Genomic DNA, 26,010 nt, shown 5'->3' with positions numbered 1-26,010 from the left:
TTATTTACTATTGCTGGCATCATTACAATGCTTGAAGAAGACTTTGATCATCCTGTGTTTATCTGTGGGTAAAGGGAAGACTTCACTTTATCTTTCTTGTTATTTGGACTCCATTTTAGAGAGGTGAAACACAGAAGAAACTTGACATGCATATATAAATGCACAGATATTTCCTCAAATACACTGCCACCTACTTAGAAAGAATGTCCTTTCAAGTGAAACTTAAAAGTATTATTCTAAAAGCTATTCAGATAGCTGCATCATAAGACTAGTTATTTTGCCTTCTCATGTAAAAGGTGAACACTTAAAACCAGGAGCAGCACGTGTCAGATTGAGAAAAGCTCTCCAAAGCTCAGGACACCTGCATGTTAGGTAAGCTGTGAAGCGGAAGGTTCCACGGCTGCAGCTTCAGCTGTCTGAGAATTCCTGTCTCCCTCTTCCTTCTCGAGTCCTTCTCCATTTTTTGTTGCCTCCCTACAGAAGAGCCATGATGTGCTGCTCTGTGTCTGACTGAATTGGTCAATAGCCTAAGCAAAACACTTGTAGAACCAAGCTGCTGGGATGGAGATACACACAGTGGTGGTAGCTTGAATGTTATGCTGCTCTGGGACTAAATTAACTACCTGAGTTCTTCCTGGGAGGCAGCCAGAATGCTGCCAACATTATGCCAGGTGGAGACCACAAAGCAAACATGGATTGCATCCCTAGAAATTGCTCCTTTTCCTCATTAATTTCCATGCTGAGAAAATGCTTTTCTCAAAGTTGCACTGAGTGGTGGGGATGGGCATGGCTTGGAGCTAGGAGTACATTTACTAGAACCAGCATAGAAATAGCAGTTTGGGGTTTTCTCTTTTTCTCAGGAGGAAGCTGAACAGCCTTTTTAGAGGATATGAAACTTCCACTGGAAGGAAACTCAAATTGCATAGGATAATTTAGAAGATTGTGCCTTTAAATTTAGTTTACGTCACAACACTCTAGACAGTAGTTTTCTGAAAAGGTTTTCCTGTTTCTCATTCAAGGATACTGGATAACAAAGTTATTATCTACATCGTGATTTGCACCCACATGTCTGTAATTGCTTTACAGCTGTAAATATCACGAATCTCGTACAGCATCTGCAGAAAATCATGCTGAAGTTTGTTACATATTTAGGAATAACTTTGAAAAGGAAAAAAAATCTGTGTTTGGATTCCATTTTGCTGCAGAAGAACCACATTCAATATTTTTCAGCTTCTTTTGTGCTCTCTGAACTTTTTCGCATTCTACTATGTTCGCTTGTGATAATCGACCTGGCAGCGCACACTATTAAAAAGGCAGGGTACGCTCTAGATTATATGGTGCCATAATAATATTCTCTGGTTTATTCTTTGTTCTTTTCTTAATACTTCATAGCATTCAATTTACCTTTTAATCACAGCCTGACATTTTTGTAAAACTGTCCATTATAATGGCAGCGTTTTTTTCTTAAATGGTAATAATAATCTCAGGCCCTATCAGTAATATATATGTATGTGGAAACTTGTTTTTTTCTCCAAATGGGTTACTGTACATTTATCCACATTGAATTACGTCAGCCATTTTATAACCCGATCAGTCTTGTAAGCTTTCTGCAATGTTTCCATTAGTCATCATTTTTTGCATCCTGAGTAACCTGATGCTAGTAGAGGGTCTTCCTACCTTACTGTTCATAACCTTTTCTGATCATTTATGAAAAGACTAAAGAACAGGGCTGAACACAGACCCCTCTTGGACTCCGCTGGGACATCTTTCTGATCTGAAAAGTGGCTCTTTGTGCCGTAACGTTTCTTTTGGGTTAGCCAACCCCTTCTCCATGTGACCAATACTTTGGTGAGTTAGCTTATTTAGAGTTTTTGATGAAGGCTTTTATCAAATGCACATTTAGGCATGTGAGGGTCTCCCTCTTCCACCTGCTTCTTTGTTCCTTCAAAGAACTCCAGCAGGTTTCTGAGGTACAGTTCCCTTTTGCAAAGCCACTCTGGCTGGTCCATGGCATACAAAATTTACTGTTTGTGGGATTTTCTGCTATTGTTTTGCTTTTCTGACTTCTTTTCTACTGATTTGCCTGGGAACCCTTGTGATCAGATGCCCAATTCTTCAGGAGCCCTTCCCATCAGACGCCAAGCTTACGTGTATGAGGAAGGGACCTGATCTTCTCCCCATCTTCACAATGTTTTAGAAAATCCGTTTTTGTGGTTTCCTCATTGCTTCCATCATATACACTGTTCCCATGTACAACGTACAGGAGGGATCCTTGCCCAAAGGATTTTGGATCTAAAATAATCTGAAATATAGCAACTAGGTATAAAAACAGTATTCATTTCCATTTCCTCTTTACATGACTTGTAGAAGACCATGGGGATTTTTGGGGGCTTAAATCATCTAACTTTTCACTGAGCCTACCAGGCAAAAAGCACTCATGACATCTTCTGCAGCCCTGGTTATCCAGACTTTATGGCTTGTTAGAGAGTACTGAGAGACTCTTTTGCATCCTGTGCTCACACTTCCTTCTTAAGCAGTTGAGACATGTCTGGGGCACTCACTCATATGCTGAAGTTGGGAAGTTTATAATAAGTGTAAATCCTACTCACATATCAGAAAAATTGAGCGTTTAATTTTTGTCATAGGAAGTATTGATAGCTATGGAGTGGAAAGCTATTGCAAACATTAACATGATACATTAATAAAGTAGTTTAAATATAAATAATACAATAAAAAAGTTCTAATACTGAGAAAGCAACATATAAAGATGCCTTTAAAAAAATCAGAGGACAAGACCTTTAAGATCTTTTAAGGGAAATTATGGCATAACTGCCATAATCATGAGGAAGGGGTGTAAGAAGTACAACATTCAGGCATTCTGAAAGAAAAAATACACCAATGACTGAAGCAATGTTTTCATACCTGTGTTTTGTGCTATATTGTACGAGTCTCTGCTTTCAGAGACCATTAAAGTTAGATCTCAAGTGAAGATATTGGGAGGAGGAAGGGAAATGTTACATTTATTTTTAATAACTTATTTAAAGAATTGTTTGAACCACATATAATAGGTGAGAAAAAGGGCTCTAGAGTCAGAATTGGGGAATGTCACCATCTCACTGTTCAGATAAAGTAACTCCTGCTGGATCTGGGCAAGAAAATTTGTTTTACTGTCTATAATACATACCAGTCTTATCAATGACAGCATAATTTTTACCCACTCATGCAGAAAATAAAAGTTCCTCTATTTGCAGTGCATGTGTCCAACAACTGACCTGCTGACCCACCATTGCTCATGAGTGTAAGGTTACATAAAGTAGATTCGTGTTGCAGAATTGCATTTTCTTATATTTCTCTCTATTCTCTACCTTTGTTTATAAAGAGAATTAGTCCCATAGATGGTTTAAGGCTGTACAGCAGTTGTTGTAAGAACATGCTACAACAGCCGATAATCCATTTTTAAACAGTTTCTTATTTATTTCCTTAAAAATTGTTATATTTACTTTTTATACATTCTAATCTGGATGGTGCTTTTTGCAATACCCACATAGATTCAGTTTCTTCAAAGATTTGGCCAATGTGTTCCCACCCAACTGTAAATTCCAGGTTGAATGCTGACCCTAAGTAATCAAGAAAATTAGAAAATGAGATGGCAAGTCTAAGAAGAGCAAGATTAGAGCTGAGCAGAGAAAGAATAAAGTTGTGTTTGTTTACAGATAAAATGGAATAAAATTTTACATTTTAAATCTGCCCACCGTGGCATATTTTAAATTGCTGAGTTCTACATGATTCCTCTCAAAGACGAATTTTTCAGGCCATTTTGTTTATGTCTTGCATTTTAATGCTAGCACTGAATTATGGATCTTTTCACTCAGTTATGTAAGATCAAGGTTATTGATCAAGTTGCGATTTTGTCAAATGCCTTTTTTTTCCCCTGTATATACAAAGTAGGGAACATGCACATAGCCTTACAATGGAGTTGGAAACAGAGAGAGGAGTATGAGTACACTCCAAAGCTGATCACTAAGTCTTCCAGTTGCATCAGTTTAAAAGTCCTTTCCATCCAGTGAAAGATGCTGTGCAGCTGAGCAATGCAGGATGACTGAGATTATTATTGTGTGGTGAGAAGGAAGAAATTAATAGGCTAAGGAAAGAAAACACATTTGTTTGGATCTCTCCTGTGCTTTCTGAGCTAGTTCAAATTGGTAAAGTTTCCATGTTCCCTCTGCCTTGTGTTCTGAAGGAGTGACCCCAGGGCAGCTTCAGTTCATGTGCTGAGTATAGGAGCTGCTTATTGTTCTCAGTATAAAACCATGGCTCAGGCATGTACAGCAAGGCAACCTTGGAAATCTGCAGCAGGGTCTTGCATAAGCATATCAGTAAGTGTCATATGATGGCATTGGACACAAGGCATTTGTTTTTCACAGTAATGGGTTGGTTAATGGCTGTTTCAAAAATCCATGAACTGGGAGGAAAGGCATAGAGTTCTAAATGCACAAAAAAGTGTGAAATTGCATGGCACCAGCAAAAAGACATTATAAAAGACTCATGCTGTTCTAAACAGTGAGTGTTTCTAGCCCGCTCTTTTCTTCCAAACCTTCTAAAAGCACCTGGCTGTGAGCCCTTTCAATGAAAGTCTAAAGTCTAAATTTAAAATAAAGATGTTAAATTTATGTTTTGAAATCAATTTTTAAAAGATTACATGGCCACTAAGCAATGCTGAAAACTCTTATTATGTGGGGCAGCCGAGAGTAACTACTGAACCTCTCCCAAGAGTTTTGATTCCTATTTATTGTTAATGCCTGCCATCCTTATTTCCGACTCTGCACTGCTCTTCATTATCTATTCTTTTTTGTATTTTATCCAACTGAATGGCTATTTACCTTGCTTTTGAAATTTGTGTTTATCTGCTGTAAAGTCCTGTGGACATCTTGGGTATTACAGATTACATATTAATAATATCTTTTTAAGTCTTGCAGTGGCACAGTAGCAGATTTATGTGTTTGATATCTTAATGTTTCAGACACCCTCACGTAGACAGAATATTTTTTCATGGTCACCAACAGGCTAGTCCCAGATCAGTTTTTATGGAAAACCTGCACTTGGTGACAAAAAATTAACAGGAGTAGAAAGCTGATAAAGTGAATGCATAATTACCTATCGCTATCAGGTGTGATCTCTTTATAAAAGTTATGTACTAAAAATAAGACTTGGCCAAGTTTCCTTGGTATTTCTCTGTAGCAATCCTAAAAGGTCACTGCTATGGAAATGGGACTTCTCTGTCCCTAAAAAGTCTGGTCTGTTTATACCAGTTTTCTTGATTTTTTAGTATTTTAAAGGTGTGTCAGCTATGTCTTCAGGTTGTAAAGAGCATTCTGGAAAAGAAAGTATTCCACACAGTGAATATTGAAAATGTCTTCATTCTGTGCAAAAGGGACGAAGGTAGGGTGCAGACTTGGTGGTTGGGATTTAAATGCTTTTAGAGTGTCTCTGGCAGCATTTCAGATTGCAGAAGGGAGCTCTTTCAGCCTGGGGTCCTTTGAGCTAGTCTGCTTTAAAGGTGTGCATTTAATGGACCCACAGGCCCCAGGCATATTTCTCAGTGTTGTGCAGCCAGAAGCAAAGACTTGGAAAGAAAGCGGTGGCCCATGGGCTGTGAAAATTTGCTGCAGAAATTCTGAGTCTTGGAGCCATCTGCAGGTCTTTCATCTGTTGTGAGAATCTGCAAAAGTTCTTTCTTTTTCATTTTTCATACTGGCAAGTGCAACTGACCTTTGAAGTAGCTACTGAGTCAATACATGGCTCTAGATGTATTCAGAGACTTTGTTCTACCCCCTCCACTTAGTACAGCAAAAATAGAAACAAAGTGATGGTTTGAATAACGTCTGTGGGATTATAATGATACATACAATTAAAATTCAGTATTACTACATACACTTAAACTTCTTTTAGTGGTCATCTCCACTGTTGATTAAATGAGCTACTGATGTGTGCATTTTTGTGGCAGGACCTGTGATGTTTATTTGTGTTCCAGTGCATTGCGTGTTTCTCCATCTATGAATGTATATTGTGATACCTTAGGTCCATTTTTATTTTTTACTGACATTCTTATAGGCTATGATTTAGAATTATATACAAGCAATATAGTAAAAAATTGTCCATATATTTCCATATATTCCATGTATAAATGTATTTGTTGAGATATAAAGCAATTCTGTTTGATTATATGAGATAAACACCAAAAATATTATTTCCTATCTGAAAAGAGTCCTCCTATTCATTTTTTCCCCTACATTTTAAAGAAACTGTTAAAGAGTTTATCTTAATGTTTAAAGATATACCAGCTATAACTGTGGATTGAAAAGCTAGTTAGGATGAAGGTGATAAAAAATGTTATGTTTTTCTTGTTGAATCTGTTTCAAGTAGCAAGTAAGTAAACCTAAGCAGATTTTATTATAGGGAGTATCTCACAGTAACTGGCAGCTTTTGCAAAGTACTACCCTTATTTGTCATTGGCTGAGTAATAACAGAGAATAGCACAATGTAAGAATTAATTCTTGATTCTTTTCCGTTGTTTAAGACATTCCTGTACTTATCAGCTGCAAATAAGAAAACATCAGAAAGCATATGGCATCTGTTGCACACCACATTGTGCATTTCAGTACCAGCAAAATTAAAAAACCAAGGGAGGAGCCTAAATATGGAAACCTTTTTTTCCCACCTATAGCAGATGGTCAGATTTCTAATTTAAAATTTTCTTGGAGTTTTGGCATACTGCCATCTGTCTCCACAGCTGCAACAGTGCAATAACTCTGTCACCTCTCTTAGAAAATATTCCTTGAGAGTAAATTTAATGCCTAGTGAAGTGTTGGATTTACAGCTGCTGGGAGCAGAGTATAATATGTAAGAGATGTCCATGAGGTCCTGCTGATTTCCCTCACCTGGTTACAAGTCAGGTTGTGTTTATATGAAAGTCTTGTGAACAGCATTAAGGATTTGGAGGGGAGATGTCTCTAGTTATTTGTTTTCACAGGCCCTTCTGTAATCCTGTGTACAAAGAAGCAATCAGCATCAGTGAAGACCTTACACAAAAAGCTTACACACTGAGATTATGGAAAGCATTCATAATCGTTATCATTTCAAGAAAACTGTTTTCTGTAAGTTTTTCTATGTCTCAGCTCCATCAGTCTATTAACATTGAAAATACAAGAGCAGACAGGCAGTTGTAATGTTAAATGCCTTGCCAAGTGTTTGACCCATCTATCTGCTTAGGTATTCAATTGGAGATGGTGGCCCACCTCTGCAGAGCTGCCAAAATAGTTTTCAAAAGTACCACTGAATGGGTACCTGTAGCATGGGAAATGCTTTACTGAATTTCTCTAGTGAAGGAGGGTCAAACAGAAGAGGGGCCTGAGGCTCTACTAACTTCAATTAGATTTGAATTCCATTCTGGGATGGAGAACTTCATATCCAGTGTCCCCAGTCTGAATCATCAAGTTTGATCTGCAGACTCTGTGTTTGCAACAGCATGGAGGTTATGCAGAAATGGAATTCACTTTCAGAAATTCATGCGTACGTTTGGTTGGCTCTTCCACCTTTGTAAACTTAGAAGTAAGATTTATGACAGGTTTACAGTTTCCAGATCTTATGAGGCTTTCAAAACCTTTGGTACCCTCATCACCTTCAGGTGACAGGTGACTTGCTGACATTTCTGGAAAACATTGGTTGGATATTCTGGATTCAGCAGGTTCATCCCCACGTTCAGTCAGTCTTGAGCTGCACTCTTGAAGGAAGGAGTGGTTTCTCTTATGGTGTATACAAGGAATGGATCAGCTCCTGATTAACAATTGTGATTGAAAAAGAGGCGGGGAGATGAGGTGTCTCCATTAGAAAATGGGTGCTGGGTGCGCTGGGACAATGAGTATGTTGTCAGAGGAAACCACACAAGAAGGAACTGCTCAGCAGTGGGAGAAATTGCAGATGAGAGTTCCTTTTCCTTATACCCCCTAAAAGATGGTAAAAAAATGTTATCTATGTTTGAGTTGAGCTCAACTTTTCCTTCTATTTGTCTTCTTTGGCTCTGTCTCACCATTCCTAACGCAAAACACACCCCAAAAGCATATTCAGGCTCCTCCATCTTCACATGCCTCAAAAGCTAATGTCATACAACATTGTGTTTCTAAATAAATAAGATTTTTTCTCAGTGGAGCTATGAGACACGTTTCTGGGTTTGCATGGTGCTGTCTGCATTAAGTTCTATTACAGCAGCACAGTTTGAATTCTGAGCAGTGATTATTGGCTATTTGAAGACAGCAAATGAGTCCTACAAGCTGCATTAATAGATCAACATAGCTCTTTAGTTAGCATTAGTAGCCTGCACCAATTAGTATTCATTTTTCTCTCTTTTTAAAGTGACCGACATGTACTCCCTAAATCTTTTGTATCTGCTCTATTTTTGGTGATCATAATGATTTTTCTAGGTGTGGTATTGAAGATATTTCTGTTAAAAGGAAGGTGATGAGAGTGAGGAAAGATAACCTTGTAGCAAAACAATGGGACTGGGACAAGTTCTGTTGTGGCATTTTGCCTTGGCCTTGTGTTGTATCCTTGGATAAATCATTTTATTTCTACATACTTTTCTTCCTCATCGGCTGAAAATGGAGACAATAATACCTAATTTTTATCACAGTTGGTATGACTTCTCTGCTTATGCTGTAAATAATGGACTGGCTTTCATCTGAGTCTTTCAGAAGGGGGATTTGATCTTCACTACAGCCTCTAGGTATTACAATATTTCACATAGCTGTAATGATAATGGAAGATATGAGTAATGTTTAAAATCTGAGCTATTTAGAGGACACATTTTATCTTTCTGCTATCAAATCATCTTGCAGACAGCAGCATTTTCCCCTTGGAGAGTGAACAATTAAGAGGAGATTAATACACAATCTGACAACTTTTTGTCAGATATTTTCTGATGCTTTTAAGGAAAAGTTTCAAATCTGAGGAATAAACGGTACCTTAAAATATTTCTCTACACTGTAATTCTACACATTTGTCTCCAATCAATGGAAGGCCGTCAACTTAATTATTATTTGCATAAAAATCGAGTCCTCAAAAAATTGCTTGTGTCCTTGATCCTAAAAGCACTTAAAGGCGTTCTTAATCTTACACATGATCTGTTCAAATTGGTTTATTTTATCTCACAGATGCTCAAGGTTAAGTCTCTGCCCAAGCATTTATAGGATCAGAGCCTCAGATTATGTATGAATGGCAAAACACCATTTCAAATACAGGTGCTCCTCGCTGAAAACCATTTTGTAGAAAATATTAGTTTTCTAGAAAATTCACCAAAAGCAGCCTGCTTTTCTTGGTTTTGTAGCTGAGCAATGAAAGGAACTTTGCATTCCAAATAGCTTTCTTTTTCTTCCGTACTTTTAAGTCTAAAGGAAAAATGTTGGGGTAAATAGTAAAGTTGAAGGGGAGCCACAAAAGAGACAATACTGAGCACAGAAAATATTATTGTTGAAAATGCTAAGTTTGGAATGCATGTATATATATTTATTTTGCATTTTTTAAATATTTATACTTTTTTTTTTCAATGAAACATAACATTTTTGCTTATCATTTATAATCTGCATAATATACAGAGTGTGTGTAATAACCTGAGTTGTGCTATATAATCTGTGTAGGTATTGTGTTGGTTTATTCCCAAAGGTCTGTGAAAACGTAGCAGTTTTCTCCTGTGTTTTCCATGATCCTTGGGAGACTTTTCATTAAAAAAAAAAAAAAAATCCTTTTTGAATTTATTTTAAAGCTTTTGAAATAAGTCAGAAGAAAATGGCTCCCAGAAGGGCAACCCAACTCTGTGTATTAGTTGATAACCTGGGAAGCTGTTCCATATCTATGAACACAGTTGCCTGTGGAACTTTAAAGAATCAAGACTCAGCTGCACTCTCTGACACTGAAATCACAAGGAAAAGAGAAAGTGGTGAGGTTAATGTAGCATTTGCAGTTGGCTTTGATTTTGCAGTCCCCCCCCAGATGGCTTTTAAATGGAGTAAAACAAACAGCAAGAACCCAAAAAACTTTTGTAACCTTCCTTTGAAGAAAGTGTAAATCCAAGTACAGAGCCTGAGTTTCTCTTCATGTTAGGACTTTCAGAGTGCTGAGGTCAAGCATGTGTTGACTTGACCTTAAGACTGGAGAAAACATACAGGCTTTGTGGTAAATGGACACACTTCTGATGTGGTTATGCTTCTGCTGACTTCATCTCTTGTTTTAACAATGACAAAAACCTCATGACTGGGGCCTTTTGCTGCTTCCCTTACTACTCCTCACAGAGGTGAATGCTCCTTTTTCTGACCACAGAACAGAGGTCTTAACACAGTGGTCAGGGAGGAGAGATGACTGAATGGTTATAGAAAGCCTGCATTGCCTCAGAGCGCTGTTCGCATCAGGGCTTCTTTTTCTTCTGCTGTAGGTAACGAGCAGACAATAGAAGGAGCTGGGCTTTTAGCACCACGAGGAGATGATAGATCTATTAGCCATCCATCCCCCACCTGTAACCAAATACTGTAATTCTGGAGCCTGGATAAAGCATGGAACTTCTTTTCCCGTAATCTGGCAAGCTGGTCCGTAGACTAAAGCAATGCCTTCAAGTTTTCTGCAAGGAATGGGATAGGAATTTGACCATTATTATTTTACCATTTAGAGTCAACTTGAGTTATGTGTGTCACCTACAGATCAAAGAAGAAATTCCCTGCAATGTTTATGGAAGCTAGTTAGTTGCTTCAGTGTTGGTTTTTACCATCGTTTTACTTTGCTTCCACCTTCAGGTTCTTCAGAAGTACAAATGTGAACTCTTTTCTTTTGGAGTGTTTGAAGAGCTTGTCATTCCTCCACAGGCTTAGGGAAATTATTATCAGATTTATTTTATGAACAGGAATAAACAGTTCACCTTGGTTTGTAATTGGCATACAAAAGATTTCTTCAGGATGAAGATTCATTAGGCCAAGCTACAGCTTCCATGGGAGCAGAATGCTTGCCTGCTTTGTTCTTACACAGGCAATGATGCTAGAAAGCAAGTGAAACTCCCCGTTTTGGGGGCAGGGAGAGGAGAGATATAACACCCTTAGCAAGTCACTTAGAAATGTTTTGGATATATGACTATCTACTCCTCAGAGTGGGAGACAGAGCAAGTAGGCCTTAAGGGAACAAGGACAAATAACATTTTCCCATTGACTGTAATTGCACATACCACACAACTGTCAGGAATTAACAGTATAATTTATGCAAAGGAAAAACTGTATAGGAGTCCCACTATGGACTCTTGGGCTGGCAAAGTATAAGCACTATTTTTAAAGTTATCCTACCTGAATGCATCCATTTGTATAGGCATAAGTATTCAGCAGCAGCAGTTATCCAGTATGCTAAAAGATCTATGCGTTTGGAAGCATTTAAATAATCCAAGTCTAAATTTCCAGGTCTCAATATGCAAAGACCATAACAGTGCCATGAGTGGAAAACAGCAAATGACCACTTATTTGCATGTGTTTGTGAAAGGAAACCACATTGCATGTGTGATTTCACACCTGAACCTTGTCCTGACGTACACTCCCTCAACTCCTTCAGTTAGTATAATGTTAGACCCCTTTTCCAAGCAGCCCCTGATTTTTTCATGAATTTATAGGAAGCTCATTGTCCCAGGCATCTACAGTTTTCAGATTTGGCTGGAATTGCCCAGTGAGTGCAAAAGTTATTGGAAGAAACCAATGGAGACACATTTACAGAGTTGCTGCTCTTGCATAGCCTTGGTTTCCTTAGGAACTAAAGATTGATAATACATGTTATAATCAATCTTGCTAAGAATGTGCTATATGAGCTTGTTTCTTTTCTAATATTTTATTTTAATTTTATGTAAAAATATGCAGCGACATACTAACTTCCTTACAACATCCTTGCATAATCTCATTCAGTAGTTTTTTTGTCATGAGACAGATTCTGCTTTGGAAACGAGTTTTGAAGTCAGTGTCCTGGGTTGCTGCTACAAGAGCACACCAGATCTGTGTGCTGAAGACCAGATTGCTGGGCCACTTAACCTTGATAAAAAAAGTGTTTGTGTGAGAGAAAATCATTTGAAGTTCTCACTTCATCTTTCCCCATCTCCAACCAATTGCACAGGTAGTCGGTTTGTACCATTTACTGAAATATTCACCTTCAGATTATATGTAATTTCTGAAATATTATCAAAGCTTTTAGTGTAACCAAAAAGTGCCTCAACTTTCTCTACAAATACTTTTTTATTTTTTGTGATGGAAACAGAAATGCACCATAGAATGAATCCAATATTTTGACAAAGCTGTCATCGAAACACTCATCACTATGACACTTTCCTTACTTTTTTCACACCGAATAGAGTTAGTCTGAGACACACTGGTAATGTGAATAACTGCAGTGTGGGAGACTTTCAGGTTCAAAGCCAATCTTGTTACCTTGCTGTGTGAGTGCTAGTTGTTAAAATTTGCTGTGGTTTCCTATTGTGTGCAAGAATACTAATTACTTTAGCAGCACGCCTGCATTCTGGTTTTCTCTGTTTTAAAAGGAGACTATAGTGACTAGAAATGTAAAAGTATAATCATCCTAAGTAAATTGGATGGCACTTAAGCAATCAAATGTTAACGCGGTTTTGTAAAAGTAGTTTTAAGGAAATATTTCAGGCTTTATTCTCTCACATAGCATTCTCAAGAGCCAAAGAACAGCTTTCTTTTTCTGCACAGTTGAGTCTTAAATATGGCATTAAGGCACAACAAAACACGTTTTTACTGGCCCTTTAAAATACTGTTTACAATTGTTTTGAAAACAGCAGATTTGCCACCAGCCACCCAAGGCATCCATTAACTGACCTGTTAAAAACAATGTCTGGGACTATCTTAATTCCATTAGACCACAGGTGTCTATTTGGTTTTAGGGTAATTTGTTGGGTTGTTTTTTTTTGTTTGTTTGTTTTTCATATAACCTCTAGAAGTTCCAATGAATTATTTTCTTCTAAATGCAACTGTGAAAGAAAATGATATCATATCACAGAAAAGGCATTTAAATGAATTTCAACTGGTCCCATTATTTAAAACTTAATTTCTCTTAGATTACCTAGTGTTATCATGCATTTTCATTTTCCTCTTTTTCTCTGTTTTTTTTTTAAACAGCTTTTTTGCCTCATTCACTTTTCATTCTCCACAATCTTAATTTCTTATAGGTTAGTTCTTGCTAAAAGATCACCTCAAATCAGTGACAACAGCCATCTTCAAAGGGGGTATGCAGTGTCTGAATGGCATCCTCCTTACCCCCAAATTACTTCCTAATAGTTTGTCTGATTGTCTGTTTTTTTTCCTGAAAAATATACATTTTCCTATGAACAAGATAGTATGATCCGTTCTGTCTTGCTTTGACTCATCTGGCACAAGCAAGTATTTTTTATTTGGACAAGTAATTACTAATTTTGTCTGAGGGGCTTATCTGCTCTCTTTTTCCTCCTCCAAATCTCAGACGATTTCTGAGAAGAAATTCAACAGATATAAGCTCTGCAATGCAAATTATCATGACTTTTGTAGTCCACAACTGCTGAAACAGGTGGGGACAGTGGAATTATATGGATAACCTAATGTAGAGATCCCTGATTAATTGCCAAGTCAGTAACATTTTCAGGTTTTGTCAGTATTGTCCTTGTTTTGGAAGGTTGTGGTTCTGAAGGCACCATGTTTTAGGACATAGAATCATAGAATCGTAGAATAGTTGGAGTTGGAAAGGAACCTTAAGATCACCTGGTTCCAACACCCAAGCATCCTTTGTGCTCTAACTGATGAAGCGAGGAACAGCACTCACTCCTTTGGTTGCAGTGCTAAAGCCAGGGTTCCTCCTTGACCAAGGGACTGGTAGCAGTGGCCGCTTAATCACTTTCTGCTAGGAAGGGTTATATTTCAGTGAAACACTTTATGAAGAGGAGATGAAGAAAAAGCAGGAGTAAATGCTAGGTGCTTTATTTAAAGGACATCAGGGGCAGGTGTCAAAGAAGTCAGTGGAAAGCCTGGTGGGTTCCTTTCCTTCAGAACTCTTTGTGTACATGTGCACATCTGAGCAGTACCTGCTGGCTTGTTTTAAAATAAACCATCTTCACCACACAGGCACAAAGCAGGTGGAACTTTCCGTACTTGGCACACAGTACCTCACCTTCAGTCCTTGGCATCCGTTCAGTGCATTTGGCTCCCAGTGTTGCTTTTTGCTACAGAAACAGATCACAGAGATTACGGTAAGAGATGTAGCTTTGCACTGGTGGATGTGGCACACTGAAGCTGGTGGAAGATGAAAACATCCTGTTGTGTCCACCATACAAACAATTTTTTCTTCCCATCTCCTGCAAAGTAGCAAGACTTGTGCATGTCCTTGAGTTTGTGCCTCTGTTTCACATTTCTACTGTATGAGCCAGAAGACCAACATATGGTTTCACTGCCTTGGAAGAAGCCACAAAGTCTCCAGAAAAAAAGCTATTCTTAGCTAATCTCACTGTTGGGGTAGCATAATTCCATTAAGGGGAACACTGCTTTTCAGAGTCTGATGAGGCTTAGTCCTTCCTTCTCAGCAGCTTTGCAAATGGACCCACTTACTTCAAAGATTATTTTCCCTTTGCACTTCTTAATTCAGTCTTCAAAGCAGAAACATGTTTCTTGTATGTTGCTCTGACATTTTGAAGGGGGCAGAGAAAGGGTAGTGGATCAGCTGTAAAGAAAGCTAAGGAGGGAAACTGGTATAGCAGCTGAAGGAGGAACCAGTGGGGAGCTGAAGACCTGCAATAAAATAAATAAAGTTCTGTTGTACATGGCTGTAACTTGCATTCTATCTATGAGATTTGCACCCAGTGGCTGAAATAGGGAGTAACTTCTGGTGCTGCACTTCAAACACGTATTGACAGTGTAAGAATGAGATCACATATGGGAACTCCCAAAATTATGCCTCCTGTCCACCTGTGTGTAACAGCTCTGTAAGCATTTGTATGACTTACTGCAAGAATGGCTGTACTGGGTGCACTTTGAAAGACTAATGAGACAGGGCTGAGGTTGTAAATTAAGACACCTAGATGTAAATGTTGATGTATAGATGTGTACATGTGACCTATGTGTCTGAACCAATATCAAAGTCACTGTGGGCGATGGAAATCTAAAGTGACTTAAGCTAGTACCAGTTGGGATCCTTGTATATCTGCATGGGACTTGGTAAAGTCACCAGGAGAGCTGTGCTGTTTTGTTCTGAGCTGGGACCTGGAGGTTAGCAGATTTAGAATTGTACAATCATAGAATAGTTAAGGTTGGAAAGGACCTTAAGATCATCTAGTTCCAACCCCCTGCCATGGGCAGGGACGCCTCACACTAAACCATGTCACCCAAGGCTCTGTCCAACATGGCCTTGAACACTGCCAGGGATGGAGCATTCACAGCTTCCATGGGCAACCCATTCCACTGCCTCACCACCCTTACAGTAAAGAACTTTTTCCTTATATCCAATCTGAACTTCCCCTGTTTAAGTTTTAACCCGTTACCCCTTGTCCTATCACTACAGTCCCTAAAGAAGAGTCCCTCCCCAGCATCCCTATACCCCCCCTTCAGATACTGGAAGGCTGCTATGAGGTCTCCACGCAGCCTTCTCTTCTCCAGGCTGAACAGACCCAACTTCCTCAGCCTATCTTCATACGGGAGGTGCTCCAGTCTCTTGATCATCCTCATGGCTCTCCTCTGGACTTGTTCCAACAGTTCCATGTCCATTTATCCCAGGGGCATCCAAGGTGCCCCTAGGGAGAATCTTTGAAGCAGTGATTTTCTTCAGCTGTGAGGCCACTCAGCTCACCTTTATGTTTCAAGTGGGCAGGCTGTACTTTGGAACAGCTGGGTGACAGGCTGGCTATCATCCTGCAGTCTCTGAGTATCATCATCTTTGATGTGGGGCAAAGGGTGTGACTGACAAGTGATGTTTTATTCAAGAGTTAGTTTAAGGCAGAGTTATTACTGTGCTTGTCATGTGAGCACCTCAGCTTTATAATCCCCAAGGGAACAATTTTTATTAAAGTTTTTTTTTCCTCATTATGTTCCTTAGTAATTTGCCAAAACCAGAAAAGCCAGTGATTCACCAAAGCCAGTCCAGAGTCATAAGGCTGATTCCCAGAATCATGTAGGTTAATGGTTTTCTCCTCATTAGATTTTTACTCTCTTCTGTGGTCCTGAGAACTCACCTAGTCATAATGCCACTATTTCCAGTATATTCTGTGGGCTCTAACATACCCTCACATAACATAATTTCTCTTCTGAGCCCTTTCCGAAGCCAGTGTTGACCCACTTCAGTTGTTCTTACAATTCTGGGAGTACTTTTAGCCTCTAGAGTACAGACCCTTTATGAACTTTCCCAGGTCTGTATGTGTGTCTGTATGTGACCTCCATGAGAGGTTATACCTCCCAGTTTGAAGCTTGAATTCACAAAACCCAAAGTGTTTGGAGGACAGAAAAGCAGCAGTGAGGTGCCTCACACTTTTTCAAGAGGAAAAGCTGGTGAGGGGTGCTGCATCTTCCCTGGTTGTGGTCCTACCCACAGGAAACAGGCAGGCAGGCAGAGTGTTTTCCCAGACACAGATGAAATATTCAAGAGGGGAAAAGCTGGCAGCACTGCTACTAAACCTACCCACTCAATTCCACATGGGAAAGGTAGTTTTTGATTCCTTATATCCATCCATCATTACTATGTGCTATTGCCAAACCCAGGAAAAACATCAATTTTGAAAAAAAATAATTGCTTACAGAGTTACCAGGTTTGCCCATCTTAGATTTTATTTTATTCTCCAGGTATCCAGATGGAAGCAACACGTTTGATGTACTTAAACCTACAAATTTGATTTCATTTTCAGGTTCAGCATTTAGACACATGTAATTTAGCTTGTAACGAGAGGTTCATGCCTCAGAGCAATGCATTTTCAGGTCACAGGCAAAAAGCCAATCTCCAGCTACTTGTATTGAGCTGTACTTCAAAGTCTCTGAAAGGATTTAAAACGGAGAAAGTTTTTCACATTTTTAGTGATGAATCAAATGATCAGAAGGTGAATTAATGTCAAAAGAGGAAAAAAGAATTCCAAAAGACCTTGATGTGAGTCTTTCTTTGCAGCCAGATTCCTGCAAGGTGCTCTGTGCTGGTCAGCCCTCACACCCCCAGGAAGTGTATTGGCTGAACAGATAGTAGCAAATCATTTTTAATACCTCATTTCAGGTCTTAGGAGATTAATTTTATCATAAATTTGGAAGCCTGATTTAATTGCACTAATTATATTTTCTCCTGGGATTTGATGGATTACTACTTACCATTTTCTCGCTGTAGGTAATGAATCGCACTGAGGCTTTCTCTTACTCATACCTGCTGAAAGTCTGGGAAGTGAGTTGTGATAGGCATTAAAGAAACATGTAAGAAATTACCCTAAATCACTTGCTACATGTTCTTACTCCTTTCATAGGTCTGTTCTCACGTGTGATGATAATGATTCCGTTCTTCTGGAAATAATTGCAGAAATAATTCTCTCTCTATGGGGAATCCACTGAAGAGAGAGCATCTTGCAGACATGCTGTCTTCATGGTTCCTCTCCACATCTCTCTATTATCATCCATCTTCATCTATTCATTTTTGAACCAAATGCCATAGATGTGGAAGTCATTATGGCCACCACACCCCCTGGTACTTGTGATTCCATCAATGTAATCATGTGCATGTCAGGGGCTTGGTTTCACAGCTGCTGAAATTTGCTACTGAATAGAAGTGGGGATTAGGTGACATCCTGTCATAGAATAAAGTTCATCAGTCGCGTTCAAGTGCCAGTCACCAGGGTATCTTGTCTTTTGTACAGCTTTGAAAATCACGTTGGCTTCTGCTTTCTGAATGATCTTTCCCTGCTTAGCATTCATCTCATGCAAAAAAGCTTATAATCAGTATTTATCATTTATGTGCCAAGAAAAACAATCCACTCCTAAAACTGAGTAGCCATTAAAGTGGTGTGCTTTCTGTCATCTTAATTCCTCTTGTGCATTTCTTTTCTTTTAAACGAAGTTTTGTTTTCTTGAGGCAAGAGGGATCACAAAGTCTGATTCCCCACACCTACCTTCATATCTCCTGTTACAGTTTTGCTCTGAAATGTTTCCCTTTCCTACTGGCTTTTGCAGTCAGAACAGTAGGTAAGTTAAGAACAAGCACATCTCTGGTTCAGCCTTGATGCTGAACTGCTAACTGGGCTTCATTTCTGACTTTCCCCTGCATCCTTCCCCTCCCATGCAGAAAAGTAAGGTCCCTTGTTCTGGTGAAGAGGCTCCTTCCGGGATGGTCCTCTTCAAACTGGGGGACACAGAGGTTGGGGGAAGTCTGTGTAACACCGCTTGGGCAGCTGGACATTGTGTGGACCATCAGGATTTCAAGCATCAGTTGCGGCTGCCAGGGGGTTTCTTCTGCTGGCTGGGGGTGAGGTAGGGTAGGATGCTGAGTGCAGTGAGCTCTGCTGGGACCTTCATCGCTTTAGTTTCCTGAGCTGAAGAAAACAGAATTTTGAAAGCTATTCACACTGTAATTTGTCTTGTCTGGTTACTCCCTTTCATAAATTGCTTTTTCTCAGATGCATTATCACCTAAAGGTGGATCCCCCTTTCAGCTATGACAATCATTTTTTCCTTAATTAATCTTGAGAGTTTGTTCATTTTCATGGAACAGTTCTTCGCGAGAAGAAAGAAAGGCACATTTCCTTCAGGAGCAAGTTATGAACACACGAAATTGAAAAGCAGTGATGTTCTGTCACATTAACTTGGTCACTACAAAGCAGCAGTCACGCTTGATAAATGGCGACATTAAGAATAACATTAGAGAACACGTGCACAGGGTTGTGATGGCAACCAGGGTACCTAACTGCGTGGTGTTACACAGATTACCCTCCTCATTTATGCCTTCAGGAATGATAAATGTATGGGGGAAAGAAGAAAATCAGTATTTTCTTCATTTTTTCTCACAGTTGACAAAATATGTGGATTAATCCTGTAACTTTAGTGCTTTAATCCTGTAACTTCAGTGCTATCAAAAAAAGAGTAACCACACTATATTAAATATAGAAGCATATGACACCTAGAAGAATTTATTGCAGAAATAATTATATAATTATATACTTATTTATATAAACGATGGTTGTGGGTATATAATGTTACATAAACCCACACGAAGAGTTTTCCAGGGTGTCTGTCACTGACATACCCAAGTGCTGGCACTGCTGTGTGCAGGAGGGTGACTGACTATTTAAGACTGTAAGTGGCAGTGATCATTATTTTCTTCTGCCTTTGACCTACCTTTCCCCGTTTCTGAATGGTTGGTATTCAGTGCTTCCTTTAAGCCAGTTTTCTGCATAGGGCTTGTTTATTTAAAGTCACAGACATTATTTTAAATCACACCACTGTCAATGAATCTCTTTAGTGGGTCATATTGCCATAGAGTCTTGGAGGTTTCTGACTGGAGCCGAAGCGCAGACAGCTTTGAATGATGTCCTCTGATATCAGTGGAGCCTTAAACAACGGCAGGGGATTTTTCTAGAGCCCTTGGTGTGATTTTCACCTTTTTATTGCAATCGATAGTAACAGCACTGTTCCCACACAGCCTGCCAAGGTCACGTTTAGGCTAACACTGATAGCTTCCATTATCCCAGCAGTGCCTTCTTTTGGTCTCTCTCTCCTATATATATTTCAAATCAAATAGTTATTTCAAAAGAATGTCCTTATCCTGCTTTAAAACTGCCCTTGGCTGTGATGGCCAAAAGAGCTTAAAGCCATGTAAGCAACCTTTGTGCTGGAGCTGTGTAGAGCCCTTGGTTTCCATCTTGCCATCTGTACCTCTGCTGTATGCTTACTGAGGCAGGAGCTGCATTTGTGCTCCATGTTTTTATGCAGCAGCTAAAGCAGAGGACTCTGGTTCATTAGTCTGGCTCCTACAGTGCAAGCAAATTATAACAGTTTTAACATACTTTGGTTTATTGTTAGTCTGAAGGATAGCAATGTGGGCAAGGCCAGCTTTGGCATTTTTCCTTTAATTTCTGAATGGGGTAAGGCAGTGGTGGGGCTCAGTGGGTTTGAGGACAAGGAAGTCCCATAATTACTGATCTTACAATTTCTTTTCTGTCTCCTTTTTCTATTTTTTTTATTGCAGAGTTAAATGTAAGGGAATCTGATGTAAGAGTGTGTGATGAATCGTCATGTAAATACGGAGGAGTGTGCAAGGAAGAGGGCGACGGCTTGAAATGTGCGTGTCAGTTCCAGGTAAGGGCTGCTCACCTTTTTGTTTGCCGTTTTTGGCCAATCTTTCAGGTGTATTGAAGTATTTGGTAGAAACTTGATAGAAAAAATTGGAAAAAAATTGGTAGAAATTTGGTAAAAACTTTGCTCCTCAACAGGCTTATATAGTCTAACCATAAGCTCCCTCTTTAATGGCACTGATTGGGATGGTATATGACTGACCTTCACCAGGGTCTGCTCGGGGAGCGAGTGAAGAGTATAGTGCCATGTTAGCTCCCTGCATGGTTTTGGTAAGTCAGGCAGGCAGCAGCACAGAGCAACATGAGGAAGAACAGAGGGCCACCACGTGCTGGGTGCTATGAGCAGAGGTGGGAAGTGCTAGGTAACAACCACCTCTGCCCCCTCACTTTGTCTCATCTTGCCCCAAGACCTGAGATGGGAGGGAAGGCGACCTGAAGCAGAGTGGCCAAGCATTGTCACACACACAGGATGGAGCTTTGTAATTTAAATGCGGTACTTATTATGGATTACTTACCTTCCATACATAGTATGTGGATGACTCTTCCTGCCCTGCTGGTGGCTAAATGTGGTATATAAGACCCAGGAAAATCTTAAGCACTTTGAAAATCAGATAATAACAGGAGCGCCAGTGATCATAAGGTTTATGAATGAAAACAGTGATTTAGTCCCACTCAGGAATATAAAAAAGTGCAGAAATTTGATAAAAACATCCCCATAACTTTTAAAACGTGGTAAATAGCAAGCTCAGTTTGCTTTGCTGGTTTCTGAGCCTCCAGTTTACAGTTTTTATGACGGTCATGGCAATCCTTCCTCTCCACCCGCCCCTGACTTTTTACAGAAAAGAGAATACTTTCTTCTTTGAGGTTCTTTCTGTTTACAATGTATAGTCAGGACAAATGTGTCAAGTATTACGAGACTGTTGGTAAAACTGGAAGAGGTGGCAGTGTTATCAGCCAACCCTGGCGTGGGCTATCGTTCAGTGTTTTAAAAATAATCGTGTGTTCTGTTTCCAATAAATAATAAATCAAGGGGAACCAGAATAGCAACAGTGCATATGTGATCTTACACTGGTTTTGGGTTCCAGTGTTTCAGAGCTGGCTTTTGATGTTGTGTTGTTCAGGTGGGTACCTACGCTGGGGCATTCTGCAGCTTAGATCCCAGAACAATGAGATCTGACTGCCTTTTAAAGGGAGAAAACGTTCATGCAAGAGATTTATCCATCACCCCTCTCTGTAATTTTTATTCATGAAAGATGATGAGACTAAAATACAGTAATGATTAAAAAAACAAGAAATAGAAACGAAACCCTAGGCTAAGCAAAGGTTTCATTTATTTATTTTCTGCAGGTGGTAAATTATACAACTTCCTAATATTGAGGTCATGAAAATTCAGAAAGAACTAACCCATGTGATAAGCCGATACTTTGTCTCGAAGAGCCCATTTTTAAAACCATTTATTTTTAGGCTGCATATGAGTTTATTTGTATTTCTTGGAAAATTTATCCAATACTCTTAGGAAAGTCTAAGGATGAGGAGAAGGTATTGTATTTTTCAGAAATTGCAGGTTAAATTCTTCCTATACCTCTCAACCTCAATTATTTGTCTGCAACTAGCAGCACCAAAATGTCCCAGGCAAGAAACACCCAGTCCAAACTGTTAGGTTCTCTGTGTGTGAGACTATCTGATAGCTAGCTATTTATTTTTCTGACATTACAATGCTTTGGAAAGGAATCAGACACATTTGTGTACAGTGGTTCATCTGAACATGTGATGAAAGGAAGAGGTGGGGATATCAGCCTGCTCTCCCTGAAGTGTGTTTCCTATTCCTCACAAAAATGCGTATCGATTCCATCCTCTTTCCAGGCACCTCCTCTCCTTCTTCTTCATCCTTATCTGCTCCCACTTCTGGCCTGGCATCATTTCTCCACTGTTTGGTCTTCTAAAATTAATGAGTGTTAGTTTTCCCTCCTAGGATCCCCCTTGGAGATGAGTGGCTGCCAAATTTCAGTGTTATCATTGGAACAGCTATAATGTTGTGTCAGCAAGAGCTCTGCAGGCCTCAACCTTTCTGAACACCGTGTAGGCTTTCTCTTGCCAAGTCATAAAGTCAGATACCAAAGTTTGGCTCCCCAGAATCAGATTTACACATTAGATGGCAGGAGAAGTGCTGAAGGGTTCAGTTATGCTCTGCTTGCAGTGACCTTGATGGCATCCTGACTTCCTTCAGGCCTAGACAGGAGGCCTGACTAGGAGGTGGGGGGTAACACACATTTACCAAGCTTTTGGAAAGATCTTTTGCTATATTTTGAATGATGTTCAATTAAAACCTAAATTAAAACTGATCAACACCTAGTGAGTGTGTTATGGGCTGGTGGGTGAAGGTGAGGTGAGAAAGAGCTGTCATGGGGCTCTTTTGATCTCAATAAAAAAGGCTCAACAGCAAATGGGTTAATAAGATAACTGCTTTAATAAGACAGGATAGAAAAAGGAACATAGTGAGTAAACCTTACATCTCTTCAGATGCTGGGCATCCTGCAATGAAGGAGCTTGGATGGATTTTCCCATGGTACACTATGGAAAGCAGATCCCATCCATGAAGAGATTCTTTTCCTCTTGGTCATTCAAGCTATTAGAGGATTTCCTCAGAAGAAAACAACTCTACTCCTAAAGGATGTTTGCATGGGTACTTTTGGCTGTCCTGTACCAAATTGCTAAAGGCTTATCAAACTGTAAAAAAAAAATCACTTTGCCTCTCATTTTCTATCTTCAGGACAGAAACCTGAAATTATAAAGCATCACACAGCAACTTTAAGATTGAATAAAGAATTATGTATCAAAAAGTACAGTACCCCTCAAGAGTTGCCTGTTTAATTATTCCCTTGAAGTGACTGTTCAGAATGAGATGTGACAGGACTGATGGCTGTGGTTGGATGTTTGAGAGCTACTTACTATGGGAAAGTATTACAACGCTGTTAGAAATAATATTCAGACCTGGCAGCATGACTTATTTCTGTCCATGCATACTTAGTTCATTGTCAGTTGGTCATCTATAGCAGGATGACAAAGGAGGGAGGATAATTCCCTTCAAAATTATGTTTTAAAGATTGAGTATTTTGAGGTTTGTGTATGCCAAAGCATAAAGAAACTGTTGTGGCAGAGACTGTCATTTAGAATTTGGAGAAGAAACTCGTGCCCTTTTGGGGGCAGTTTAACTTAACTAATGTTGCTGTTCCTGTGTGAACTCTCACTGGTTGAATTGTACCAGTTTAATCATACACTTTGTATGATTAAGAAATTTGGTGGCTAGTCTGTATGTTTGCTCATTGCTTCCTGTTGCCTTGGGGCTTTGAAGATGGAAAAGATGTCTGGAATTACAGTTACCATTGCAGACCCAAACAGGGCAATGTCTCTTTTTCTGTGCAGTGAAGTGGGGTTTGGAATTCCAGCTCAGTAGGGAGTGTTGCAGCACTTGCAGGCGTTAGGCAGATTAGTGGTCTCACTGTGTTTCCTAGCATTTTAATGCACATTATATGTACAAGAGGTATATAATCCATCTTTCTTAGAATGCAAGAAAATAGCAAAATACAGGCTGCTCCTACCAAAGCCATTTTGAATGATAAATATTCTCTTCTTCCTTTCTTCTTACAAAGTGCACCAGTGCTACTGACTTTGAGCTTGATTTTTTCAGTATAGTAATACAAAAGCATAATTATAATTGTTGACCAAGTAAAACAGACTCATGACACTCATTAAGTTAATGGGGATGGTGATTAATTTCTATCTCTCTTGAAAGATCATTCCGTGGCCAAAAAGATCAGCAAATCTCCCCTTAAGCACTGTTCACCTTAAATTTTCCTTTGCTCAGTTTCAGTCCCTTGTACCCAGTCATACATTCTTGTATTATCTTGAAGAAATTTTGTCTGTCCTCAGTGTTTATCCTTCAAATACTTCTAGATGCCTGTCATATTCCCTCTAGACAGTACCAAGTCCCACCATAGTTATTTTGTTCTTTTAATCTTTTCTACCGAATTCTTATGTTCAGCCCTTATGGAGTTGGACTATTATTTCAGTGATCCGAAAGGAATACAATAATATTGAGAAACTAATATATTTCAAGTCTTTCTTTAGTGAACAGGGTTATAAGTTGCTGCTAATAATTCATATTTACACAACTATCTTCCTGTATGTTAATATGCAGTTGAGATTAACCTCATGATTTTTTATGACTTAGTTACTTTATACTTTCTTTTTCAGTGTCACACAAACTATATTCCTGTTTGTGGATCAAATGGAGACACTTACCAAAATCAGTGCTTCCTCAGGAGAGCTGCTTGCAAGCATCAGAAAGAGATAACAGTGGTATCAAGAGGACCTTGTTATTCTGGTATGTAAAACATCACTTTGTGTCACTAATGAACAAAGTTATATGGTTAGCTCTTTAGTTTTGCCCTTAATTCCAGAGATTTTAATGTTCACGCTTTTCATAGAATGAAATATTGTGGAAATGTTCCTCTTTTTCTTTCCTTTTAGCAATCCTCTTTAGCAGTGGAATGTTTCTATAGAGAAGAAATCTGATATATCTTCTGATATGCTAACAGGTTAATAAACAAATAGTAAAAGTAGAAATACTTTATCTGAGAAAATAGTTAGTGAATGCTTCTGTTGTATGTATAGAGGAGCCTTGATATTCATCAAAAGGCTTACAAATTTGGAGCAGACTCCAAATTAGTCATTTTTTTAGGACTCATTTTTTGGACATAGAGAATTAGTGTGACAATCAGCAAGTGGCACTGACAGTCCTGGCTGCCACTCGACCTGTATCCAAGGCACCATCTTTGACTAATTTCACTTTAGGTCATTACTCTGAAAGGATGCGTAACTGTTACAAATTCATTGTACCTCTTATTTCTAATGGACTGGCATTTTCTGTCTTTCCACACACTTAAAACACAGATTTTCCACACACTTAAAATACATGGGAGAAGTTTTCACTGTTTCGAATATTGCAACATGCACTTGGACACAGGAACGTTAGCCACCAGATGTCTTCTGGACTTCTGGACAGATTCAAAGCTGGCAAGACGAGACACACGGCTAGCTTTCTCAGAATTAAATGACTCAATAGCATCAACAATTGCATTCTTTGGTACATAAATAACACACACAAAAAATAAATTGTGGGAAATCCCTCATCTTTTGATACACAATAGTTACTTGGATTAACATAGGCAAGGTTACATCTATATGGCAGCCAAAAGCATGACCATGGGTCAGGTGTACACTGCTAGCTGCCTTTATGTTGGCTAGTCTAGATATTGCTGATGATTTAGAAGTAGGAGCCTGGAGCTCACCAATAGCTGCAACATCCTACATGGAAATGAGGGTAAGTATATGGGCAGTGTACCTAGGCCAAGTCCTTGCTGCTGCCAGTCTCAGAGCTACCTCATTTAAATGCTACATGGCTCTTTTAAGCTTGCTGCTCTAATGCCTTTGACTGCAGCACAGACCTATGCTGAGATTAGGAGTTGTTTACTAAGCTCCAAAACAATCCTAATACTGTTGGTCCTAATACTGAGTGAAACCTGTATTTTGTGCCCAGCTCAACCACATAATTCCAGCATACCTAAGGCGGATGACTGAATCTTTCCCAATCTCACA

The 26,010-nt window shown here is 39.2% G+C and overlaps 2 protein-coding genes across 2 annotated transcripts in view; one reads left to right on the top strand and one right to left on the bottom strand.

Annotated features, from left to right (window-relative positions):
- Positions 1-26,010, bottom strand: part of LOC133267073 (dynein axonemal heavy chain 5-like) — a 459,819-nt gene that overhangs the window by 213,647 nt on the left and 220,162 nt on the right. The gene's annotated exons all lie outside the window — the stretch shown is intronic.
- TMEFF1 (transmembrane protein with EGF like and two follistatin like domains 1) overlaps positions 1-26,010 on the top strand; it is a 119,815-nt gene that overhangs the window by 50,450 nt on the left and 43,355 nt on the right. The window contains exons 2-3 of the mRNA XM_061449008.1: positions 20,247-20,356; positions 24,607-24,736. Of these exons, the coding sequence (XP_061304992.1) occupies positions 20,247-20,356; positions 24,607-24,736 (240 nt within the window). The remainder of the gene's footprint in view (positions 1-20,246; positions 20,357-24,606; positions 24,737-26,010) is intronic.

Source organism: Pezoporus flaviventris, unplaced genomic scaffold, assembly GCF_033815535.1.
Source record: "Pezoporus flaviventris isolate CSIRO_AGI_PZ_B2104156 unplaced genomic scaffold, CSIRO_AGI_Pfla_v1 ptg000007l, whole genome shotgun sequence".
NCBI lineage: Eukaryota > Metazoa > Chordata > Aves > Psittaciformes > Psittacidae > Pezoporus > Pezoporus flaviventris.
Note: the sequence above shows the minus strand (reverse complement) of the source record. Positions and strands in the feature narration are given on the sequence as shown.